Source organism: Pleurodeles waltl, chromosome 5 (assembly GCF_031143425.1).
Source record: "Pleurodeles waltl isolate 20211129_DDA chromosome 5, aPleWal1.hap1.20221129, whole genome shotgun sequence".
Classification (NCBI taxonomy): domain Eukaryota; kingdom Metazoa; phylum Chordata; class Amphibia; order Caudata; family Salamandridae; genus Pleurodeles; species Pleurodeles waltl.
The window spans coordinates 1,201,715,781-1,201,737,447 of record NC_090444.1 but is presented as its reverse complement, the minus strand read 5'-3'; the positions used below and the strand labels follow the sequence as shown (position 1 = coordinate 1,201,737,447).

The 21,667-nt window shown below is 41.3% G+C and overlaps 1 protein-coding gene across 1 annotated transcript in view; it reads right to left on the bottom strand.

The window, feature by feature from the left end:
* The window catches only part of LOC138297105 (uncharacterized), a 648,847-nt gene that overhangs the window by 588,989 nt on the left and 38,191 nt on the right, over positions 1–21,667 (bottom strand). Inside the window, exons 4-6 of the mRNA XM_069236605.1 lie at positions 21,166–21,276; positions 17,680–17,793; positions 7,386–7,580 (exon numbers count right to left, since the gene is read on the bottom strand). Of these exons, the coding sequence (XP_069092706.1) occupies positions 7,386–7,580; positions 17,680–17,793; positions 21,166–21,276 (420 nt within the window). The remainder of the gene's footprint in view (positions 1–7,385; positions 7,581–17,679; positions 17,794–21,165; positions 21,277–21,667) is intronic.

The following is a 21,667-nucleotide window of genomic DNA, read 5'->3' as shown; positions in this document are numbered from 1 at the left end:
CTCATCAGACTAGGTGAGAGGATAAGTTGCTGGAGGGCATTCCAGGTGGCACATGAGCTCCCGTCATCTTGAAGCAGGGGCTTAGTAATGTTGCAATAAGACAAAGAGGAAGTGCAGCAAATGGACTTGGAGGGTAACTGCAAGACAATAGTTAGGGGTGGGTGGCAGAATATCTCCAGTCTGCAGGATAAATCTGGCCTCTCAACAACCCACTCCTCAGAACATTCCTGGACCTGTAAAGACTCCATCCGAAGAAGCAGGCACTGCAGAATAGATGTATGCTGGAACAACGCATGCCTTTACCACCACTCTTTACTAACCATACACTGTAACCACGCATGTCTTTACCACACGTGCCTTTACAACAAACATACATAGTATTACTAAAATGAATGTACATAGGATTACATTAAAGTAACCATTACCATACATACCAATACTATGCATGCATTAACCACAAAAACCTTTACCACGCTTTATTTAAATGGTAGAAAATGACAATTAAAGACATTATTTTTCATTATATATATATATTTATATATATTTTTTTACAAACATAGAAAAATAATCTTGCTTAGAGGAGCATGTGTGCAACAGAAAAAAATCAGATCTTTAAACAGAACATCATATTTCAATAATATGCAAATAATTTTAAACTGTTAAAAAAGAACATAGTAATTAAACTAATATGTTTTCAATTTCTACACAACGTGTAACTCTGTCCCCGACCAAGATGGTGGACAAAGTCTCTGAGGAAAGCCAAATACATATTAAAAAACACCTACTAAATATTTACACTTTTAGTCATGTATTTGTTCATCAAAAAACACAGATTACATCAATTATTTTACTGAAAACTGTATTTAACCCTTACTAAACATATTAAAAGAGGCATCCACCATTTTGGGGTGGAGGGAGGCAAATTTACTATTCCCACACCGCAAAGTGTTACCTCAGCAAAGGTGCTGTACAGTGGTTGGAGGGGCAAATTTATTATTACTACTCACTCAACTGTCAGGAAAGGTGCAGGACAGCGGCTGTGGGGGAGGGGGACAAAATTACAATTACTACTCTGCTAAGTGCTGCCTCTGAGAAGGTCTGGGCAGTGGTTTGGGGGGGGGCAAATTTACTATTCCCATTCCTTCAAGAGTTGCCTGAAGGTAAGTGCTTCGTAGTGGCTGGGGCAAAATTACTATTCCTTCTCTGCCAAGTGTTACCTCAGGGGTGGTACTGTACAGTGGCTATGGGCAGATCTATGTGTTTTATAACAGGCCTGAAAAATAAAAAATCTTCAAGAAACAAAGCTGAAATATATATTTTTTTATCTCGTATTAACATACCATACACATACATGTTCCCTCATTTAGTTGAAAAATAGCACCATAATAAAGAGCAACCAGTGAAAACGCAGCTAACGGTAACTTTAAGGAAATACTCTCACAGGTAAAAACTATTCAAAAATTAAATAGCATTACTTTAACATAAAACATTCAAACCAGTCTTGAACAACTGAAACCACAAATCAAAGTGAAAAAATATCTCCAACACAACAGACCAACCATTCATTACAAAAAAAGGTAATTACTATTCCAACACAACCAACTTTAAAACGCTGCTCTTTAAAGTTCAGGAAATTAACCTTTTTTATCCAGCAAATAAACCATGACATTTTAATCCAAACAGTCTATTGAAAATAATAAATATTTTTTTTTAAATATAGGTGCAGCACAATTTCCAGATAACTAATGTAAATACTTTACAAAACATTTTACTAATCCAAATACTGAAATACAAAGGTTACCTTTATTGTAAGGAGAGATTAACTGAACCCAAGAGTCATTGGAGGTGTGTTGAGTATTTCTAATCCTGTTGCAAAGACAGAGTGGTTACCCTTTGTAATATGGTTGAAAGAACCACTAAACACAACCACTCTGCCTCTGCAATGTAAATTGAGGTTATAGAGAATGTACAGAATATTAAAACTCTAGCTGCCACCTCCATTGAACCCCGTGACTCAGTTTTGAGGGAGGTATCCCAGTACATCCCTATGCATATTGCAAGTAGTATGCCTACAATTCCCAATTTGAACAAAACAACAAAAGAGTAAGCCCTTGACAGTAACCACCAGAACCTATTCAGATTTTAACATTCCTCCTGAACTTATTAAAACATTAAATCAAGAACCTTTCCATCTAAATGATAATGAACTCTCTCTAAAAATGCATACTAATTTTCAGTACTGTTCATAATACTGTTACGCTTGAGAATCATGAAATTTGGATGATGGATGGAGCTTTTAAATCAACACTCCATCCATTCACCCACATTAATACTATTTGTCCAAATGTAAATAACGCCACCATCCTTTTAATTTATAGCTTACTGTGTGACAAACATTCACCATGTACTGCATTTTTATCAAGTTATAAAAACAAAAACAATTAACAAAAAGTTCTAGGAAAATAATAATTGACTTTGAATTACAAACCATAAATAATATTAATAAGAATGTACCAGGATACCCAAACTCAAGGGTTTTTTCACTTTTTCCAGGCAAATTGGAGAAACCTTTTTAAAAACATCTATAGTAGCGGAATGCATGACAAGCAGTAAACTACAATATGAACTTAAGAAACTAACAGCAATGTGCTTTGAACATTCTGAATGTGTGGATGGATTTTATACCTCAATTATATAATCTGTTTTTTTTTGCCCAAAATGAAGACAGATCAGGACCACATCTAAATCAGACACACATACACTTATTATGTGTCCCAGTGATCTGCCACTTTTGTGAAATCTGACAGATGTATTGTATGGCCACATTCAAGCCATACAAGCACACAAAGCTGTGACCTGGTATATGAGGCTACAATTTCATAAAGGGCTGCCGTCCTTTTATTTGACAATTAGAGATGGGGACATTTTAAGTTGAGAAGCAGATAATGTGAAAGCCAACCCTTTCTAAGGTCACAAAAAGAAAGGATTTTGTTTCCTTGAAAATTTTACTCCAGATATGGAGTAAAATAAAGCGGTAAATTTAAGTTTGACATACATGCATCTTTCCTGGACCAGATATCGGTTTAGGCAGACGCAAACAGCATAAAGTATTTCTGGCAGGCTGCCTAGCAGCCATTCATAATAGGGTAAACACAGTGATTTATTTTGATTGGTTGAAGAGGAGGTTATTTAGAATTTATAAAACAGCAAGTTAGGTATTTATGATTGGCACTTATGCTACCACCCTAAACATGGAGTGCTCGTAATTATATGGCCATAACAGTAATTTGGCTAATATGTGATATTGCTTACTATTTCTACAATTAATTTATGTCCAAAGAAGAGGATCTCAGAAAAGGGTGACTTAGCCAAACACCATGGCCACAAAAAAGTTATTTCTCCTACTCTCCCCTGATAGAGCAGGTGTTTTAATAAAAATTATTAATGAATATTCATGTATTCTGAGTAATGGATTTGCGTAGAAAATGTATTAACCTAGAGAAAAATAATGCACGCATTTGAAAATGTGTCCACGTGAGTGGCTGCCAATGTTCACAAAGTATACTTATTAATGGCTTATTAATATGAAATATGGAGTTTATGTTTGATTGATGTAGTAGCACATCATATTAAGGGTTATGCATTATGTATTAGTTTATTAATTGGAGGCCTTAACTTAGCGGAGGTCTTGGCCTAGTTGCATGGCCTCATGTCAAGCTGTATTTCTAAACCGAATTAATTAAATGTCTGCTTAGAGAATTAAATTGTGATTTTTCACTATGCTGACCAAATGTGCTTGTAGCTAAAAGCCTTTCTCATGAGAACCGCTTGTTAGAAGATGCTGTTCTTGCTAATTGTAACATTGGAAGTGTAACGTCTGTAAGACTGACTTTCTCAGAAGGAGAACAATAGAGACACTGACTGGAGTATAAGCAGCAACAATATTGTTACCTGATTAACCAGATGATGAGGACATTACAAGAGAAGCCAATCAGCGACATGTGAACCGTGTACTAGTAGAAATTATAGATTTGATGTTTTAGTTTTATTGGACAAAGTGTGAACATGCAATCACTACTGAACTTTGACTCCATAATGCCTCTTGGTGAAAGTCATCAATGTGATCTATATAAAGGAGTAATGTTTCTTTTTTTAACTCTTGACCTTGCGTAGATTGTTCTTCACAATTTGAATATGTGTTTTTCCCAAGTCTTATATGAATGAATATGGTTACATTTGTTTTCTTTACGTTCCTGGGCCTTTGCCGCTGTAAGACAATACCGCGATTCACTGCCAAACTTTTATTGCTTGAGTATTCAATATGTGCTAAAGTGAGCATACGAGCTCAGACTTTGCCCAATTCCAGCTGCTGGCATTAGAGTTTCAAGAAGCTGCAGGAAAGCTTCAGGTGACCTATGATTTGAGGTGTGGCATTCTCATTACCCCAAAGATACACTGTGTTTTAAAACCAAGGAACTGAAATCACTTTCTCCCTACACTAAATTAACCTGGTGAATGTGCTCTGAAGTCCAGATGATTTTGCCCTGGAAATTCTAGCTTCTACAATGTCTCTGACACACTTACTGGTAGAGTGGAGTGAACTTCTACACATTTAAGTCATCCAGGAAAACTCAGGTGTCATCAGGACTTGACCAAACAATATTTTTGACAAGGAAGGAGAAACCTAAATGCCGCAAATTTTGTCTCTTATTTAATGTTGTTCTCTCCGCATTTTCTGAGACCTTCTAGTGCTGTTGCATCACAATTTGTGGGTTTTATTGGCCCCAACATACTGATGGCTCTGCAGTAATAAATCTGCTTTTCTTGAGATATACTGGGTGGCTCATTCGAACTGAGGCTTAGGCGTTAGTGAATACAAGCACCAATTTTTGCCACTGTTTTCTCAATGAGAGTGGATACTGTGGGTGGCTACAGGAGTTATATGACTCGGGCCCAGACTCAGATATGGCCTCTGAGATGCATTAGGGCAAGGTAGAATTTGCCACATCTAGGCGTCTACCTTTCAGGGGCCTAAGAAAGGCATATGTTGATGCTGCCATCCCTGTCTTCATACTGCAGTGTTATACAATGAAGTCAGTGGGTTAACACTTGAGTTATGCTTGGTTTTCAGTCATAGTTTTATCCCAGTAACATAAACCACTGAGCAGTTAAAACAAGGAATTAAATCCGTGGCATTGATACTGTGTCATGGGTCTGACTGCAAGAAAAGAAATGTTCTCTCTTGCTGCAGATTGAACTGTAAAATACAGCTGCAATTAGGATTTGTTGGCACCCTGAAGCATCTGAGTCCTGGTGCCACTACACCTGAAGCACCAATGGAAGATAAGCCTGTCTATGCAATTGGGGTGGTGAGCTCCCTTGCACAGTTCTTATTGCCTAAAATGATACGTGCTTATATGATGGGCACTTGAGCAGTGTCCACTGTAAAAATTAGGCCCTCTTTAGCAATACAGTAAAAGCACATATGCACAGCATATTACTGCTTACTGTTTCCATAAATGTCAAGTAACGTTCAGGCAGATGAAACTGAAAAGCAGCGTCAACCACACCTGCATTGTGAATAATATGAGTATGTATAACTGCCTCCCTATATGGTTATTCCAGGAGACTTATAATTCAGGTCTGATGTATTAAAATATGTTGCAGTGTGTTTTGTTGTATCGTGGAGATTGTCCATATGAACAGCACCTAGATGCTCTACCTTGTTCATGTTATAGAACCCTGCATATAAAATGTCTCTTACACATAATGATCCCATGGATGAACCTTCAAAAAAAATTAAGATCCAAAATGGGTTCACTTTTGCATTCCATACTCATGGCAGGAACAGCCATTTACCAGGCCTTTTCTCTGTGGGGTGAAGCCTTTGGATGTTGGTTTCTGAAGGCCCGGGTGCGGAGCTGGTGCCACTCACTTTCCCCAGCTTCTAATGTTATTTACAGTAGATACAAGGTTTTGGACAGAAAGAAATTGATAGATAAAGAAATAGACTGAGATCAGGGAGGGAAAATAGAGGGAAGAATAGGCAAGACACTGGAAATGGACAGATGGAACGGGAGAGACAGAGAGAGGGGTGGAAAGGGGAGGAGCTGCTTTGAACATTTTTGCCTGGGCTGTCTTAATTACCAGTCTAGCTCAGCAAACTTATTTATAATTCATTCAGCCTCCTCCCAAGAGTTGTGGCCAGCACTGTAGGGCGACTGACGCAGAAACACTCAAGGGCCTAAGCCGAATCCCGCTCTTGGTTGTCTTCTTTGTGCAAGTAATGAAAAGCCATTTCTTCTAAACAGAATGTTGAGGCTGCTGCAGATGGAAACTTCAGCCCAAAGTGTAAACAACAGTGGATACTAATCGTGGACTGAATCACAATGCTGGTCATACTACCTCACCTTTTCCGTGTGTGTTAATGAGCAATAGAGTTTTGTTGGAGGTGTGGTATTGACTGTAAATAAACAGCTATATTACTGCAGGATTAAAATGCGTTTAGGAAAATAGCATACAATTACCAGTCAATTAGAAGCCTTCTTTCTCAATGGGAGTGATATGAAATCCTAGCCTGTAGCTCTCTCTGCAAGCTCTGGCCTACTAGGAAATATGCTGCTACAGCCTCAACAACTATTGAAAGAGGGTGGTTGCATGTACCATTTAATGTTGGTGCTTCTCATTAGAGCAGGTCAGTAAAACTCAGCTACTAAAATAATCAATACCATGATGCTTTTGACACCTTAAAAAGTCTCCATGACATAAGGTTATATGGCCCGCTGGCCATGACTATACCAGTTGGTAAAGGTCTTCTACTTGACTTACATACTGGAGATGGACTTATGTACTTGGTATAGCCTGGGACAGAAAGGCTTCAATGCTATTAGAGCATTCCACTCATCTAGGGTGGAATGTTCTAACCTGAACTGGGAGAATCAGAGAAGCGTCAGAATGTCAGAGCCAAAGGTTCATAGCAGCCATTATTGGCCCTCTATCATACTCCTAAGGTATATCCCTGTTTCGCACTTTTCTTGACCCCTGATTCCCATATTAATATTAGGCTTGTGAAGAGACAGGCCTCACCAATGCGTTTTCTCTTCTTTATTATAAGCACAAGAATCAGTATATATATACGGCAAACTCCAGCAGATGCCGGTTCACAAGTGACCCAGATATCAGTTCACATTCCCCATGTTCTACTTCCTTCGTTGGTATGATACTCACATCACAAGCATTTTGCATCTCTGTAAATACAACAGCTTAGAGGTCATCACTTCAGCATTACAACACACTCTCCTCCCTCACCCTCCATTGTCTTCATTGAAGCTGCCAGCATTTCAATTTTCTAATGAAACATAATATAATATATCATAAATACATACCCTGAGATAATTGTGAATGTTCCTGATCGAGTGCAGGTGGCACACTAACCACTGCAGGTAGATAACCAAATCTTCCAGAGTCACCAGATTAACTGAATGTGTCTGTCCTGTCAGTAGATTTTCACGTGCAGTGGAAAGCCTTTTAGCCCTTTGAAGAGCATCATTGTACTCCTGCATAACAAGGGCTACTTGTTTCTACGGAAATCAAAGAAAGACAAAAGATTGTACAGTGAAATCATCAATGGGTAGTCAGTGAGTGACCCTGAGGTAAAGATTGCTGAATGGCTGTTTCAGTTGAACAAATTACTGCAGAGATGGTGTGAGGAAACAGACGTCTCTGGAATAATGACAGTTGCTTACCTATGCAAACGATTAGCTTGCTTTTACCCTCAGCGTAATACTAATTGTGAATTGACAAAATGAACAACAAACTGGGTTGCTTACTGAACAACATTTTATCCTACAATTCTCACATTTTTATGCAGACATTGTAAGAAGATGGGTTATTAGTTGGTATTAATGAGGGCCCTCCTCACGTAAGGAGTCTGCAAAATTCCATATTTGGGAACCAAAAAGCCTTTAATATCAGGTGACCTTCTAAAGATTGTGAAGCAGAGCCGTCCAAGGCCTACTCAAGGGAGGTGGTGTGGGGTCTAGTACTCCAGCCTGCAAGCATGCAACAAACAACATCCAATCAATCATTGCCCATTCAGTGGTTTTACCTATTTAAAGCAGAAGTACTTTATTAGGCAATCACTACTTAATACTATACATTGATTTAGAAATATTCATATAGTGGCAGGTGAAAATACATATGGTGACACCCTGTCCTTATAGTACACACCTCTAGCAAGCCCTTAACCTGAAAACCACAATACTCCCCATGTATACTAAATATAATATAAGCAAATGTAGTTATCAAAAAGGCAGACTCATAATCTTTATTAGCTGTCACCACATCAATAAAATCAGAAATATGTCACAATAAACCAATGCACCACTATTAAAATAACTGAGGATGGTGCCGCCTTATAATGACCCACAATAGGCCATGTAATGATTCACTGTTAATTTTGCAACTTTCAATAAAGCATTTCAATGACCTTCATTAAAACATGCAATGATTCACTGTCAAGTTTGTCAATATAAGGTTTCAATTATCAATACACTGTGTGCATAAAGCCTTTTTCTACTTTTAAATGTGCTACTAAGCAGCCTTAAGACCCAAATCTGTTGGGTAAAAGTCTAACCTCCAGCACTGCTTGGATGATTCAGAAACCTCTCCCGGGGTCATCAAAATTTTAAAATGTATGTGGGGCTCCTTGGGTTACACTCCCAGCAGCCCCCAGAATATTTGAGTATGTTGGCAGTGCCCCAGCCCTCTCTGGCGTACCACAAGCAAAATATGCAACTTTTTAAATGCTTTTGCAAAGGCTTATGGAGTGCTCCATAGTTCAAACTGATTGGGCCGCATTGGATTATGGGGACCCCCCCCAGGTTGTGTTCTTTTGCCTTTTTCTTTTTAATCTTTTGCAGCTTTGGACCACAGTACGAGGTATCCCAGTTCCCATGTGAGGCACCCACTGGCCTCTTTCACATTGGGGCCAGGAGGGATCCCCACAGCTCCCGCGGCACCGGTTGGCTACCAGCACGCAACACAAAGTGGTTTCTCCAGGTCTCCTAGCCTCTAAATGTTGATGCTCCTCTGAGAGTTTGATTTATTCTTTACTTTGCCTCCATTTTCAAGACCTGTCTTTTGCCTAGGGATTGGCATTCTCCTTAGCTGTAGTCACCTCCAGCAGCACCTCTCAGCTGTTAAGGCTAATACCTCCATGCCGGCTCTCTTTGGGTTCCATAGCCTCCATCGCAAGTGGAGGGCATTTGTGTGATAGCAGAAGGAAGGAGGAAGCAATTTGATGAGAGTTTTCACCTCTGGCGACCTAGTCCTCAGGAGGTCCATAGGAATCGTTCTCTTCAAGGGTTCTTCCAGCAGGTCCATCCCTCTACTGTATCTCAGAGGATGTAAGGAGGTCAGTGCCACTGGCCTGGAACGGCGAACCCACAGAGTCCAATTCCAGTGTGCTCAAACCCCAGACAAGTGTCTCGTCTTTTGCAGGATCCTATTAAGTCCATCTTCTCTCACTCCTTCTCTTCCTCTTGCTAATGTTTTTTTAGGGAAGGGGCAGACATTTCTAGAAGATAGGCACCTCTTTCCAATTCTGTGATGGCACATCATCACCCCAAACTTGACCCAACCATCCTGCAGAACACTTTAAAACATTTCAAAGTCTTTTGAAAGACCTTCCGCAAGAGCCTCAGCCTGCCTCGAACTGCCAAAGCTGAGTGGTCCCATTCCTCAAAAACTTCAAAGAGGACCCCATCCTGTGATTGGTTCCAGGAGGTCAGGCTGTCCTCCTTTCTTTGGAGTTGAGCCTTCTCAGGCCAGGTGTAGTGTGAAAAGTAACTATGCAGATTCTGCCCCATCCTTTCCTTTCCTAAGCATTTGCAAATGGCCCTATCATGCAGGGAGGCCTTTGATCCTGCGGCTGTCCAGCAGAGTAATTTACTTGGTCCAGCAAGGGGAACAATAGCTTGGCATCGCCTTATGAGCTAAGTTAGAGAAAGATGAACGTGCCAGAAGGATGGCAGATATGAGAAAAGTAATGTTGAGACTGCACTCGGAATTCATTTTTATGATTTGGTCAGTGTGTCACACTACTCTCTAGGCCCTATTCTAAAAAAACTCTACTTTGGTGCAGATTTTGCTCATAATGTATGAAAACATAAGCATGCACTCTTTTCAGTTAAGCACTACAGACTTACACTATGAATGAATGCCCACTCACATTCTAAGGCCTACATTAGATCAATATCAATCCTTGAAGCACCAATCCCTGAAGGGGTCCTTCTGTGAATGGCTACCTGTGCGCAGATACCAAGCTGAGCTGGACAGTAATCCCACTCAGCCAGTCAGTGCACATGTGCACACACACACGTGTGCACATGTTCATGTGCAGCCAAGTTTCTTACCCAACAACAGACTTGGTTATAAAAGCCAGACTCTGGTAGCTTGCACGATCAAGCCATTGTAACAGAGTATACAGTGAAAGAGACTCAATAAGGGAGTCTCACTCACAGTAAAAGTCAACAAAACAGGTAGACTAAAAAAAATATCCAGGGGGTTAAATGGGTGGGCACACATTTTCCTAGAGGAGGCATGTAATATAACTTCCACAGTAATTTTGCTGAAGTAAATTCTGATTTAAAGTCTGGTGCCTCAAACTTGGTAGTGTTGACAGAAAGGGCAGTAACTGCTTCTGGTTTCTCTTCACCCAGGATTTCTCTTGTGAAGCAGGAAGAGATTTGTGGCCTGCCTGCTGTACCATATCTGAAACTTTCTCGCAAATCATCAACAGCTCTCGCCAGATACAGTCATAACCATCACACCAGGATCTCATTGAGCAGCCACACCCACAGCATAGGTTAAAACCTAATGCTATGATGGCTAACACCCTCATTGTGAGGCTGTGGATTGCATTAAACACTCTCTTAATACACTAAGTGGCAGATTTAAGAAACGTGGTGATGCACCTAGTGCAGCACCACTTTCCTTGCGCCCCTTGGCACATAAATGTGTAAGCTATTTATTCATCACACAAACAGTAATAATGTGAAGAAACAACACAAGAAAAAACTCACAGCAAGTTAGAAAAAGAGACTACATTTTAATTAGTTATTTGACAGCAAAATGACAAAACTCTTATCAGTAGAACCGGAGTTATGAACATTTAAAGTTTTCAGGAAAAAATAGCACCTAACAGATCAAAGCACCAACTGGGGACATCTAATCTTGCAAGATGGGTCAAAGTCTAAAAATATGGTTGACCGCGATGTAGCACAATTCGGATACAAGAAGGGGATTGGGCCCGGTCTGCGCTTACTTTCAGACTTAGTAGAAATTCTAAGAAAAAGTGTCTGAGAAGGTAAAGTTCAGCAGGGCAAGGCTGCAAGAGATGTCCGAGAAGGAAGCGTCATTGTCGAGTGGCCTTGGGCTGAAGCCACTGCGAAGATTTCTACATTCAGACGTAGGCTCATATTTATAGGAAAATGACAGACCGCGACGCTGTGTCAAAATTGGCAGCGCCGCACTCTGTCATTTTGACAACACAGGGATGCACCATATTTAATTGAATACAGCGCACCCCTGTGTTGTCTCCTGCGCTGGCACTAAATTTAGCTGCCAGCGCCAACGCAGGCATCCTTGCACCATTGTGCAAGGATGTCTGCGTTGAGGGGTGTGATTGTTTATGTGCGGGAAAGTGTCACTTTCTAATCACTAATGGTGATTTGGCACATCTGTGTGTGCTGCACAGAAGTGCCAAAGCGTCATTTTCAAACAATTGTTTATGTGCAGGAAGGGGCACCTTCCTGCACATAAACAATCATCTCTGGCATTTTGCTCTTTCTATGCGTGCTGCGGAATGCAGCACACATAGAAAAAGCAAAAAAACGAGGAGGAATAAAAGTATTCTTCCTTGTTGCGCCTTGCTACAGCCACCCTTGGGGCGACGTTAGAATCTGGTGCTGCCTCAGGTTTACGAAAACTCGTAAATCTGAGGCAGCGTCAAAATGCAATGGGTGTTGCAGTGGCACGCCCTGTGGAGAAAAAACATAGCAGGAGAAGCTCCAAAGTCAATCTGACCGGCAATGTGCCTTGGGCGGATAGGCAAGCAGGTGGCCCCAGTCTCCTCCTGGTTCTCAGAGAGGTCTTTGGACAAAAAGTTCTGAGTTTGGGATTTGGCCCTCCGGGCACCTTTATACCACAATCAAGGGTCCAAGAATGGTGGGGCACCTCTTGGGGGCTCAGCAGTTACTCAGGCTGGGTCCAGGTGTGGGTTCAAGATGGTGGGAGCCTTTTGTGTCCCTGTGGCTCTGAAAAGGAGCACTGCAAACTAGCCCTTAGAGTCACTCTGGTAGACCTGGGTTTAGGTGAAGATGCAGGGGTCAAGACAGGCTCCAGACAGCAAGACAGTCTTTCCAGGTTTAGCAGCAGTATTGCAGAGTCACAGCAGCAGGACACACCACAGGTCACAGCAGCAGGTGGTCCTCTGAGAGTCCTTCTGCAAGTCCAGGATCGAACTTAAGAGTGGGTCTGAAGGTCCTATTTCTTTACCCTGGTGCCATCCTCTGGAAGGTGGGAAACGCTTCTGGAAAGGTTCCTTGAAGTGCTTGGAATTTCCTGATTTCTCTGCCCTGACTCCAAGCTGGCTGCAGTGACAATGTGAAGTCATTAGGCCCTTTGTGTGAAGGCTGAGCACAGAGTTATCAGGTGCAAATGGGGCTGTGTTCAACTCCCCCCAATCCTGCCAGCAGATGGCCTATTGAGGTATAAATAATGCCACTATTGTGCGACTGTCTGGGAGGAATTTACAATGTCTGTAAGTTACACCCAGCCATGGTGCCCAAGACAGGCAGAAAGGGCTAAGGGCAGGAAAATGCCAACTTTCTAAAAGTGGCATTTTCAAAATTGTACTGAAAGTTTTACCTTTACTATTAAAGAGGGTTTATCATTAAAATGTCATAGATACCAGAAATTACAGCTTTCTACCACCAATTGGATTACATCTTATTAAATGTAATACGGAATCCCCAATGTTATGCTATGGGAGGGTAGGTTTCACAGTAGTGAAAAACAAATTTTGGAATTTTTCACTACCAGGACATGTAAAACCTAAAAGTACGTCCAACCTTTTTAATAACACAGCACCTTGGCCTGTGGGCTGGGCCACTGGGATTCTGCTATTCTGCGGCCGAGGCCATTTTCACATAATTATGTATTTACCGCATTTGGTGCATAATCCATCATCTGCTGCACAAGCTGCAGATTTTAACAAAAACAAATTTTGTTTTTAGCTCAAACAAATCAAAAGTTACAAAACATGTGGCTACTTGGGTTACAGAACGCTTTTTGCAAAGTTTGTCTGGTTATATTTAAGTTGCTTATTGCTGTATGTGAGTGTTAAATTGCTACTAATAAGGTGAACTCTTTTCCTAGACACTACTACTAGATGTAAAAATGACAAAATAATGAAGTAGTACTACAACAAAATGTGCTGCATTATGACGCATAGTCTGCATTTTCTTGCCACGTAAATTGTTCAACCCGGACGCATAACTTGGTCCCCCTCAGTCACATAATTCCAGTGACCCTGCTTACTGGCTACCTAGAGCCTACCTTAGTGGTGACTTATATATAACAAAAGGGGAGTTTAAGGCTTGGCAAGAGGGTTTGAATGCTAAGTCGACATGGCACTTTAAAATTACATTTAGGCTGCAATGGCAGGCCTGCGACATCGTTTAAAGTGCTATTTAGGTGGGGATCCAATGAGAGCTGCAGGCCCACTGGTAGAATTAATGCAAGGCCCTGGGTATATGGTATACCATTGTACGAGGGACCTATAAGTAAATTATAAATGGCAAATAGGTGTGTGCCAATCAAACTATGTTTATGGGAGCGAGCACAAGCACTTTAGCACTGGTTAGCAGTGGTAGAGTGCACAGAATCCTGAGGCCAACAAAATCTAACTTCAACAGAAAAATTGATGTTAAATAGACAAACGGTACGGGAGAAAAACACCTTAAGGGTGACAGATCTAGCAAAAGTCAACAAGAGAACGTGAAAGTGAGACAAACAGAGCACAAGGGACTAGGGGCCAGCTGTAGCAAAGGGTTTTTCCCATTCTGTGTCTATGGGAAAATGTGTTCGTACATATGGCCCTAGATGTACTAACATTCTGGTTGTAAAAAGCGATTGTAAACTGGGCACCAACATTTTGCAACTAGTATTTTATATTGTGAACTGACCAATGTACTAATAGGTCAGTTTGTAAAACAAGGAATCGCAGGAGGACTCTGTAGAACAAACCGCCTAGTTACTATTCACCAAGAAGACTGCAGTTTGCAGCCTCCTGTAATTTGCTGCAATGACGGGGATGGTGGCTGACAACGGACAGCAGACCACATCAATGTCATTGCATTTCAAAATGTTTTTTTTTCTTCAAATGGGCAGCTTTAAAAATAAAAGGTTTCTATTTTGAAAAACGTTAAAGAGAGATTAGGAAGGGGCACTTTCCCTGTGGACCATTCTCTCCCGCACTGCCCCCTACACCCACACAGACCCCCACCCCACCCTACCACGCCACTCAACCAGCCCCGGGGTGGCCCCTTCCAAAGTTGCCACCCTGATACACAAAGGAAGGCAAAAGGGTCCAAAGGGGGGGCAGTCCCCATGGCAAATCAGTTTCCACCCCAAAATTAACTAAAGGTTTAAGACTGGATTAAGGTTGCAAACCACTGATGTATAATTCACCGAATCTCAGTTTGGAATGATGACTCAAAACACGCCCCCAACAAATTGTAAAGCAATCGTCATTTCTAGACGCATTTTGCAATTTGGAAAAGCTTTTCTGAATCGCAATTGTCTTGACACATAAGGAAAATTGATTTAGCTGACATAAACCTTGTAATTTAGAAACCTGCAGGCTTCAAAATCTATAAATCACTTAGTACATCAGGCTCTAGATTTTAAGAAAGCGGGACATAAATTAATATACAGCAAGATGTAGAGCAAGAGTTAAAGAGCAAAGAAGCTTTTTATCCGTCATCTACTCATTCTAAAATGTTTTTTTTACAACGCAGAATAAATGGTTGTTTCCAGCACTGGGCCTATCATTAACTGTACAAATACACCAAAAGACCAACAAACGCAACTTTAACATAAATCAAGGGTCACATTAGGCAAAATAAGAATGGAAGAATGCAATTTTGTAATATGATTTGCACTCACTAGTGCAAAAATGAGAGTTACACCCACTGAGTGGTGCAACACCACTAAGGGCAGTCCGTCCAAATACCTTTTTTAAATACTCTGTTTTTGCAAAAGTTGACCAATTCAAATGTCAGTGAAATATTGCATTGGAAAGGTCGGACTCCATTTCCTGCATAGATGTGGTCGACATAGACCAGGTCACCCCCCCAACAAAGGACCGCGAGTGGTCCGAAATGCACTCAGGAATTTAAAGCGCAATGAAATGCACTGGGAATTATTAATTCATTTTAATGTATAGTTGATAAAGACCACCACCTGACGGAAGCAGGCGGAAGGACGTGACGCTGCTGCACGTACAGCCCGAGTGGCTCTCCCCCGCTGACTCCGTCCCAGTCTCTGGCCCGCCGGAGGCTCTGAACCGCTCAGTGCGCCAGCTCGCCAGCCACCAGGATACCCTGGACCACCTGGAACGGTGCGGGGGAAGCGGGAATGAGCCCCGAAGTCCCGTATCCCCGAAAGCTCCGAAACCGCCGAAGCAGAGCGGAGTGGAGCGCCGGCATCGGGTTCCGGAGCCAGGCGAGCGCACTGGTCTTACCACCCCCATCCAGGCTCGACTGGTGGACAGGAGGCGGGGGCTTAAAAAAACAAGCAACCAGCCTCATTAGGCAAGCGGTCCCATGTGACCCCCCCGCAGACCCCTGCGGAAGCAGCCCGAACGTGGGTGCGGCTTGCGGGGGGCGAGGGATGCAGGGGGCCGAGGAAACCAAAGGGTTTACCGTCTACCACCAAACGCAAGCTCTGCTCCACCCCACCGGCAAGTGCAGCAAGTATCATTGGAAGTGGGTAGGGAGGTGGAGGAGGCTCCAGAATCTCAGGATCATCGTCGTCCTTGGCAGGCGACTTCTGCAGCCCCTCAGCAGCTCCTACAGCTCTGCCTTAGCTCTGATCTGCACTGCCCTACCTGGTCAGACCACGGACCAGACCATCAGGATGGGAACTGCAGCACTCCCATAGAGCGTGTGTGGAAGCGTGTGTCAAGTATCCAGCGTCCAGCGTCCGCCGTCCAAAGTCCGGTGTAGCGACAGCGAGAGGGCAGCAAGCAACAGAGCTCACTGACGCTTGCACTTGACGACGCAACAAAAAAAGAGAAAGCAAGTAAGAGGCATACCACCTATAAATTCAATCCAGTAGGAGGTCGAGCAGTAAGCAGGGGTAAAGTGCGGGGGATAGTGCGAGCAAACACCTCCAAAACTGCCTCTTAACAATTCCTCATAGCCACTTTCAACTGTAAACTCCCGAAAGCCCGAGTAGACCCTCCACCAGCAAACCAGCAAATCAGCAACAGATCGATCAATCAGGGATTCATCGGGGGCAGGAGCATGAGATCAGGCAAGTCTCGAAGTCAACCGGCAAATCTAACAAAGAGAAAAAGGAAAAGAGAACCAACCACGGACTGCAGGGCAGTAAAAAGGCAGGACTCGGACCACACCTTCTCATGCAGGAGACACCCGTCAGACCACGGTCCTGGCGGGTGCTGGCTGAACATTCCCCCCGCACGGAAGAAATAATCTGGGGGGAATCAGACGCTATGGAAGTGGGGAACCCACTGCCCAATTTCCGCAAGATAACCGACTACTTTGCTGCGGTTAAAAAAGGTCGCATGGCTAGCTGACCCTTAATTCGTATAAAATTTGAAAAGAATCTACACTCCTGGCCGCCCCCTATTCCCAGAAAATTAAGCAATGCTTTTTAAGGCTTATGCTGGGCGATGTCCCAAAGCCAGACCTCCTCCCAATCTGGAAGAAAGGGCCACAAGTGGGCGCACAGGAGTGCTGCCTTTGTCATCTGGCGGTAGAAACCCTGACGTATGTGGTCTGCATCTGCCCGGCACTGGCTGAAGACAGAAAACGTTTACTGAAAAAAGAAATAAACGGCATAGGGATTAGACCCTGCAGACAAGCACTAATCGAAGCATTCAACCCACAAAACACCATATTGAATATTAGATTAGTTCAATTTTTGGAAATTTACTCCGGTAAAATAACGACTGCTGAAAGTAGCCTGTGATAGGGAGGGCGCAAATAGAGGCATAATCCACATACCTTGAGTAAAAACGACAAAGATAGGAAGGTATTCTGGTAATATTCGCAATACGGCCAGACCACTATTAAGTACTGTATAAAAACCCGGGGTCAAGTAGGGATTCTTTTTTCTTGTGAAATATGCTTTCTCTCAGTTATTTAAAAATTGTATGTAATTTATTTTTAATGTATGAGCAGGGTTTTGTTAACTTTTTTTGTTGAAGGATTACTTTTATGGTTTTAATTAACTAATAAAATAAACAATCTCTCTCAAGACCACCACAAATTAAAATAAACAATATGAACAGAGCATTGGAAAGTTCATATAATCTGACCCATAATTAACATTAATTAAAAAATGATACTTTTCGTGACAGCCTCCTACCTGATAGAGGGGATAGAGTTGTTCAATTGTACTACTGTGCTGACAAAACCTCTTCCACCTCAGCATGTGTAAATATTTGCTCCGCACCAGCTGCTGAATTCTGTTGGTGTAAAACTGAAAAAACATAAAGAAAAGTAGTTCAAAGAGTACTTCGATAGCATCCTTACTTTTGTGGAACTGAAAAGGAGGCATGCAAAAGTGCAGTCTTTTCTCTCTATCACATGACATTGTGGACATAACTAGGGGTGGGCGAAATATTCACTTCCGCCGGTGGTGGTGGCAGAATTTTGGCGACTCCATCTTACTCTTGTAATGCGGAATTCCGCCAAAATTCTGCCTATCGTCATGTGGTGGGAATTTTTCTCATGTGCGGTTCTAGGATGGTAAGTTGGGGAGCGAGATTGGGTGTCCCCAAGCAAGATATCCAGTTGGTAGGAGGACATCCGACAGGATTTTTGTGATGCGGGCAGTCGCGACAGTTCGCGGTCAGAAGGCTGTCTCAGCAGCAAAATCAACTTGAGTAGCTGCATCCTCTGGCATGTTGTATGGTGCTGTCTGTGCGGATTTTTCACAGCGCGATGTGCCAGTTTCTGCTAGCGGGTGGAACTCTGTGGAATCTTGTGGAGTTTTTGTGTAACTCCGTGAAATTCCACAGAGTCAAATTTCGCCAATTCCACCCACCCCCAGCCATACCTTCTTCAGATTCCCATATTATAATTGGGGAGACAATCTAGAAAACAGGTTTATGTTGAAAAGAAATCATATTTTACAAATGAAAAACGTAAATGTGATTCTTCAAAGGAAAATCATGCCGTGGAAAAAAAATCAAAGCTAAATTCAGTCTTTGCTGACAACTTTTAAAGTCATAATTGATTTACTTGAAAAAGGTCTCAGCAATATTAGTATTTTTTTTCCTAAAATAAGCGTGACTTCGATTATTTATTCACAAAAAACTATATTTTCTCCGTTTTTTTACAATTTAAATATTCCATGTGTTGTTATGCTCATAAAAATCCGTATTTATTTAAGGTGGGGAGAGGAGGAGGTACAGAGGTTCCAGCATAGATTTAACCAGAATATTAAAAATCAAGATAAGTATCGGAGATTTCATGAGCATTAATGTTGTAGTTGGAGTACTATTCATAAGTAATCACCATTGTTCCTATAAAAATTCCAGGACTTCGAATAATTGCACTAAAGTTATGAAATTCTAAAATTTCCGCTTGTAAACATGTTCAGCTAATTCAATAATTCCGAGCTTTATATGGCCCACATTTTTTATTTGGAATAATTTTAAGCACAAAACAGTTTTTGCGTTTTTTTCCGGCACCGCAGCTGTGCCATTGGAGTAATGTGCAAGAATGCATATATAAATAAACAAAATTTTATTAACAGCAGAATGTGAATTTTGCGAAATTCCAACAGGAATGGATCAAAACAATTCCCATAAGTACTTTATTATAAGGTTTTCCTGTTAGCTATCACTGTCCTGATACGTTTTAGAAGTGCATTTTGGTTCATGCTAAACTCCATACAATACCTTCAGAAAGCTGTTTACACAAGTAAACTGTGCAACATGCATTTTAGGTTTAAATGCAAAGTTTTTTGTGTGCTGATGCATATTTTTGCATGCATGACTCTCCTTTATAAATACACATTACAATCACTGCATCTATCAGCGCAATTTCGTTGTGTGCAAGACCTCAGATAAGTAAAACAAATTTAAGTCCGCACCTTTGACATTACCCAAAGAATTAAGTCTATGTCGATTTATAGAAAATGTGCATTGCATGGCGTTAGTCACTCCTCGTGCCCTTGTGGGAAAACTCCGTTTACACGCCCATTCACAAAATGTGTACAATGCACATTCGCAAAACTCTCACTGTACATATGCGTCCATGGCAAAGGTTTCCAAATGTTTCTCACACTTCAGCTTGGATGAGCGCTTTGTAAACGTGTCCCTTCATTTCAGAAGTAAATGCCAATGTCATTGCAGTGGACTCTCAACAGGAACAGAAAGAGCATGCTAACATGCGTGGACATTTTACCTGTGAGGCACTTCTCTTGTCTAAAGCCAAACTCCATGAACATAATTTCATGCAAGTGGCCTCATATGCCCTTTGACCTCTGATGATAGCATTTTTTTTTAAATATGCTTGCTAATGGTTCAACCCTTAAGGATACAACGTTTAAGAATCTAGCAGGGTGCAGAGGATCATACTTAGGCCACATTATTAAACATTTGCGTGAATAATTCAACAGTTATCCCCCATGAATGAAGAACTGCTCATGCACAGGGCATCACCAAATTTGCTGCACGTTCCAAACCACCATATTTCCTTCCCAGGTCATTGTGGATATTTCACTCTGAGTGGGACGTGCACTGCAGAGACATTCCTCTTACAATCTGTGGCATTCATCCCAGCGATGACAACAGAGGCTAATACAAATAATTCTTAAAGTAAATATGCTTAGTTAGCTTTAGTTAACATGGCTGCAGCCTAGTCAGCCTGCATTTACATTCACGCTACAGTGACAGAAAGAATTGTGCTTAAACCAGGTTTTTACATAGATGTTTCTCTTCTATTGCTTTTCATTCCAGAAAATAAGTGAAATAAAATGAATTTCATTTTGCTCTTTACTTGTGAAGCTGAAATGTACTAATTTGCGCTCTTGAAGAAGGAAATCATGTACAGAATGTTTCTGTATTTCTAACAAATTCAAGGCAATTTATCTGAGTCTGCTCTAAGCAGTTGTGATGTATATTGTTTTCATTTGTTTGCACAAATGTCATGGTATTTCTTTCACTTCCAGTGTACGCCGCAATTATAATTATGCATAAAAGTAGGTGTTACTAAACGATTCTTATTAGAGGTGTCTTATTTTCTTGAAACGCTATTGATTTATTTGTATATCATTTTATTAGCACAGCCTATTTATGTCAGATCTCACCCTTGTTGAGGATATGGCTTTCACTGCCTGAAACCTATTAAACGTGCCCTTTGTGGAATATGTGTCAGACCTTGTCGGTACTTTCTGGAAGGCAGGTTCTAAGTCAGTCTATAGGAAGACATTTCTTGCTTTCCAAATTGTTCAGACTCCGCACTATCTATTGATTTATACTTAGACTTTGCTTGAATTTTGACCTGAGGAAATATAATACTAGTCCTCTTGCTGAACTATACTTTGGTTCGGCCTATTTGTTTACTTTGGAAGTGGGCTCAATGTTGATCCTCTCCAATTTGCATTATGAGATGCATTATTAATGTTTATTTAAATTTAAATAACTACTTTCCGACTTCTGTAATGATTCTTAAACTTGAATAAACCTTTATTGATTGACTAAAATTTTGTCCTCAAAGGTTTCTTTTATTTGCCCAAGCGCCATCATCTTATGAGAAGCACCTGGCCCGGGTCCTGCATTTCAACCCTTCTTATTTATTAATTATAACCATTGAAATTAGCCAGTAACATATGTGAACATACCTGGTGAAGTAGAAGTGGCACATTATCCACTGCATACTCTCTTCTCAGACAGCTTTCTAGCTCTCGTTGCATAACGTCTGCCTGAACAATAAGAGGCTTTGCCTCTGCCACCTGGAAGCAAAGAGAACATTCAGCAAACATTGATACCGCTGAACAACCCGGAAACAAGCACCATTTTATCAAGTCGATCATAGACCTCTCAGACGTTAACAACCATTAGCCCAAATGAAAACTCTCATTCCTAGTCCATCATGTGGAAAAAAATACTGAAACCCCAACCAAGCCTACTTCACAACATCCATGTTACTCACTACACAGCACTTACCAGTGCTTCTAAATGGCCAAGACAATTGTCTGATATTTTGTGATCAAGAATGTATAGCTTCCTTCGCCATCAATTCCTCTCCACATTCAATACCATTAGCTCTAGGATTTACATTGATCCTGAGGGAGCGTGCAAATGAGTATTTAAAAATGATCATTTTTAAAGAAAAAAATTATT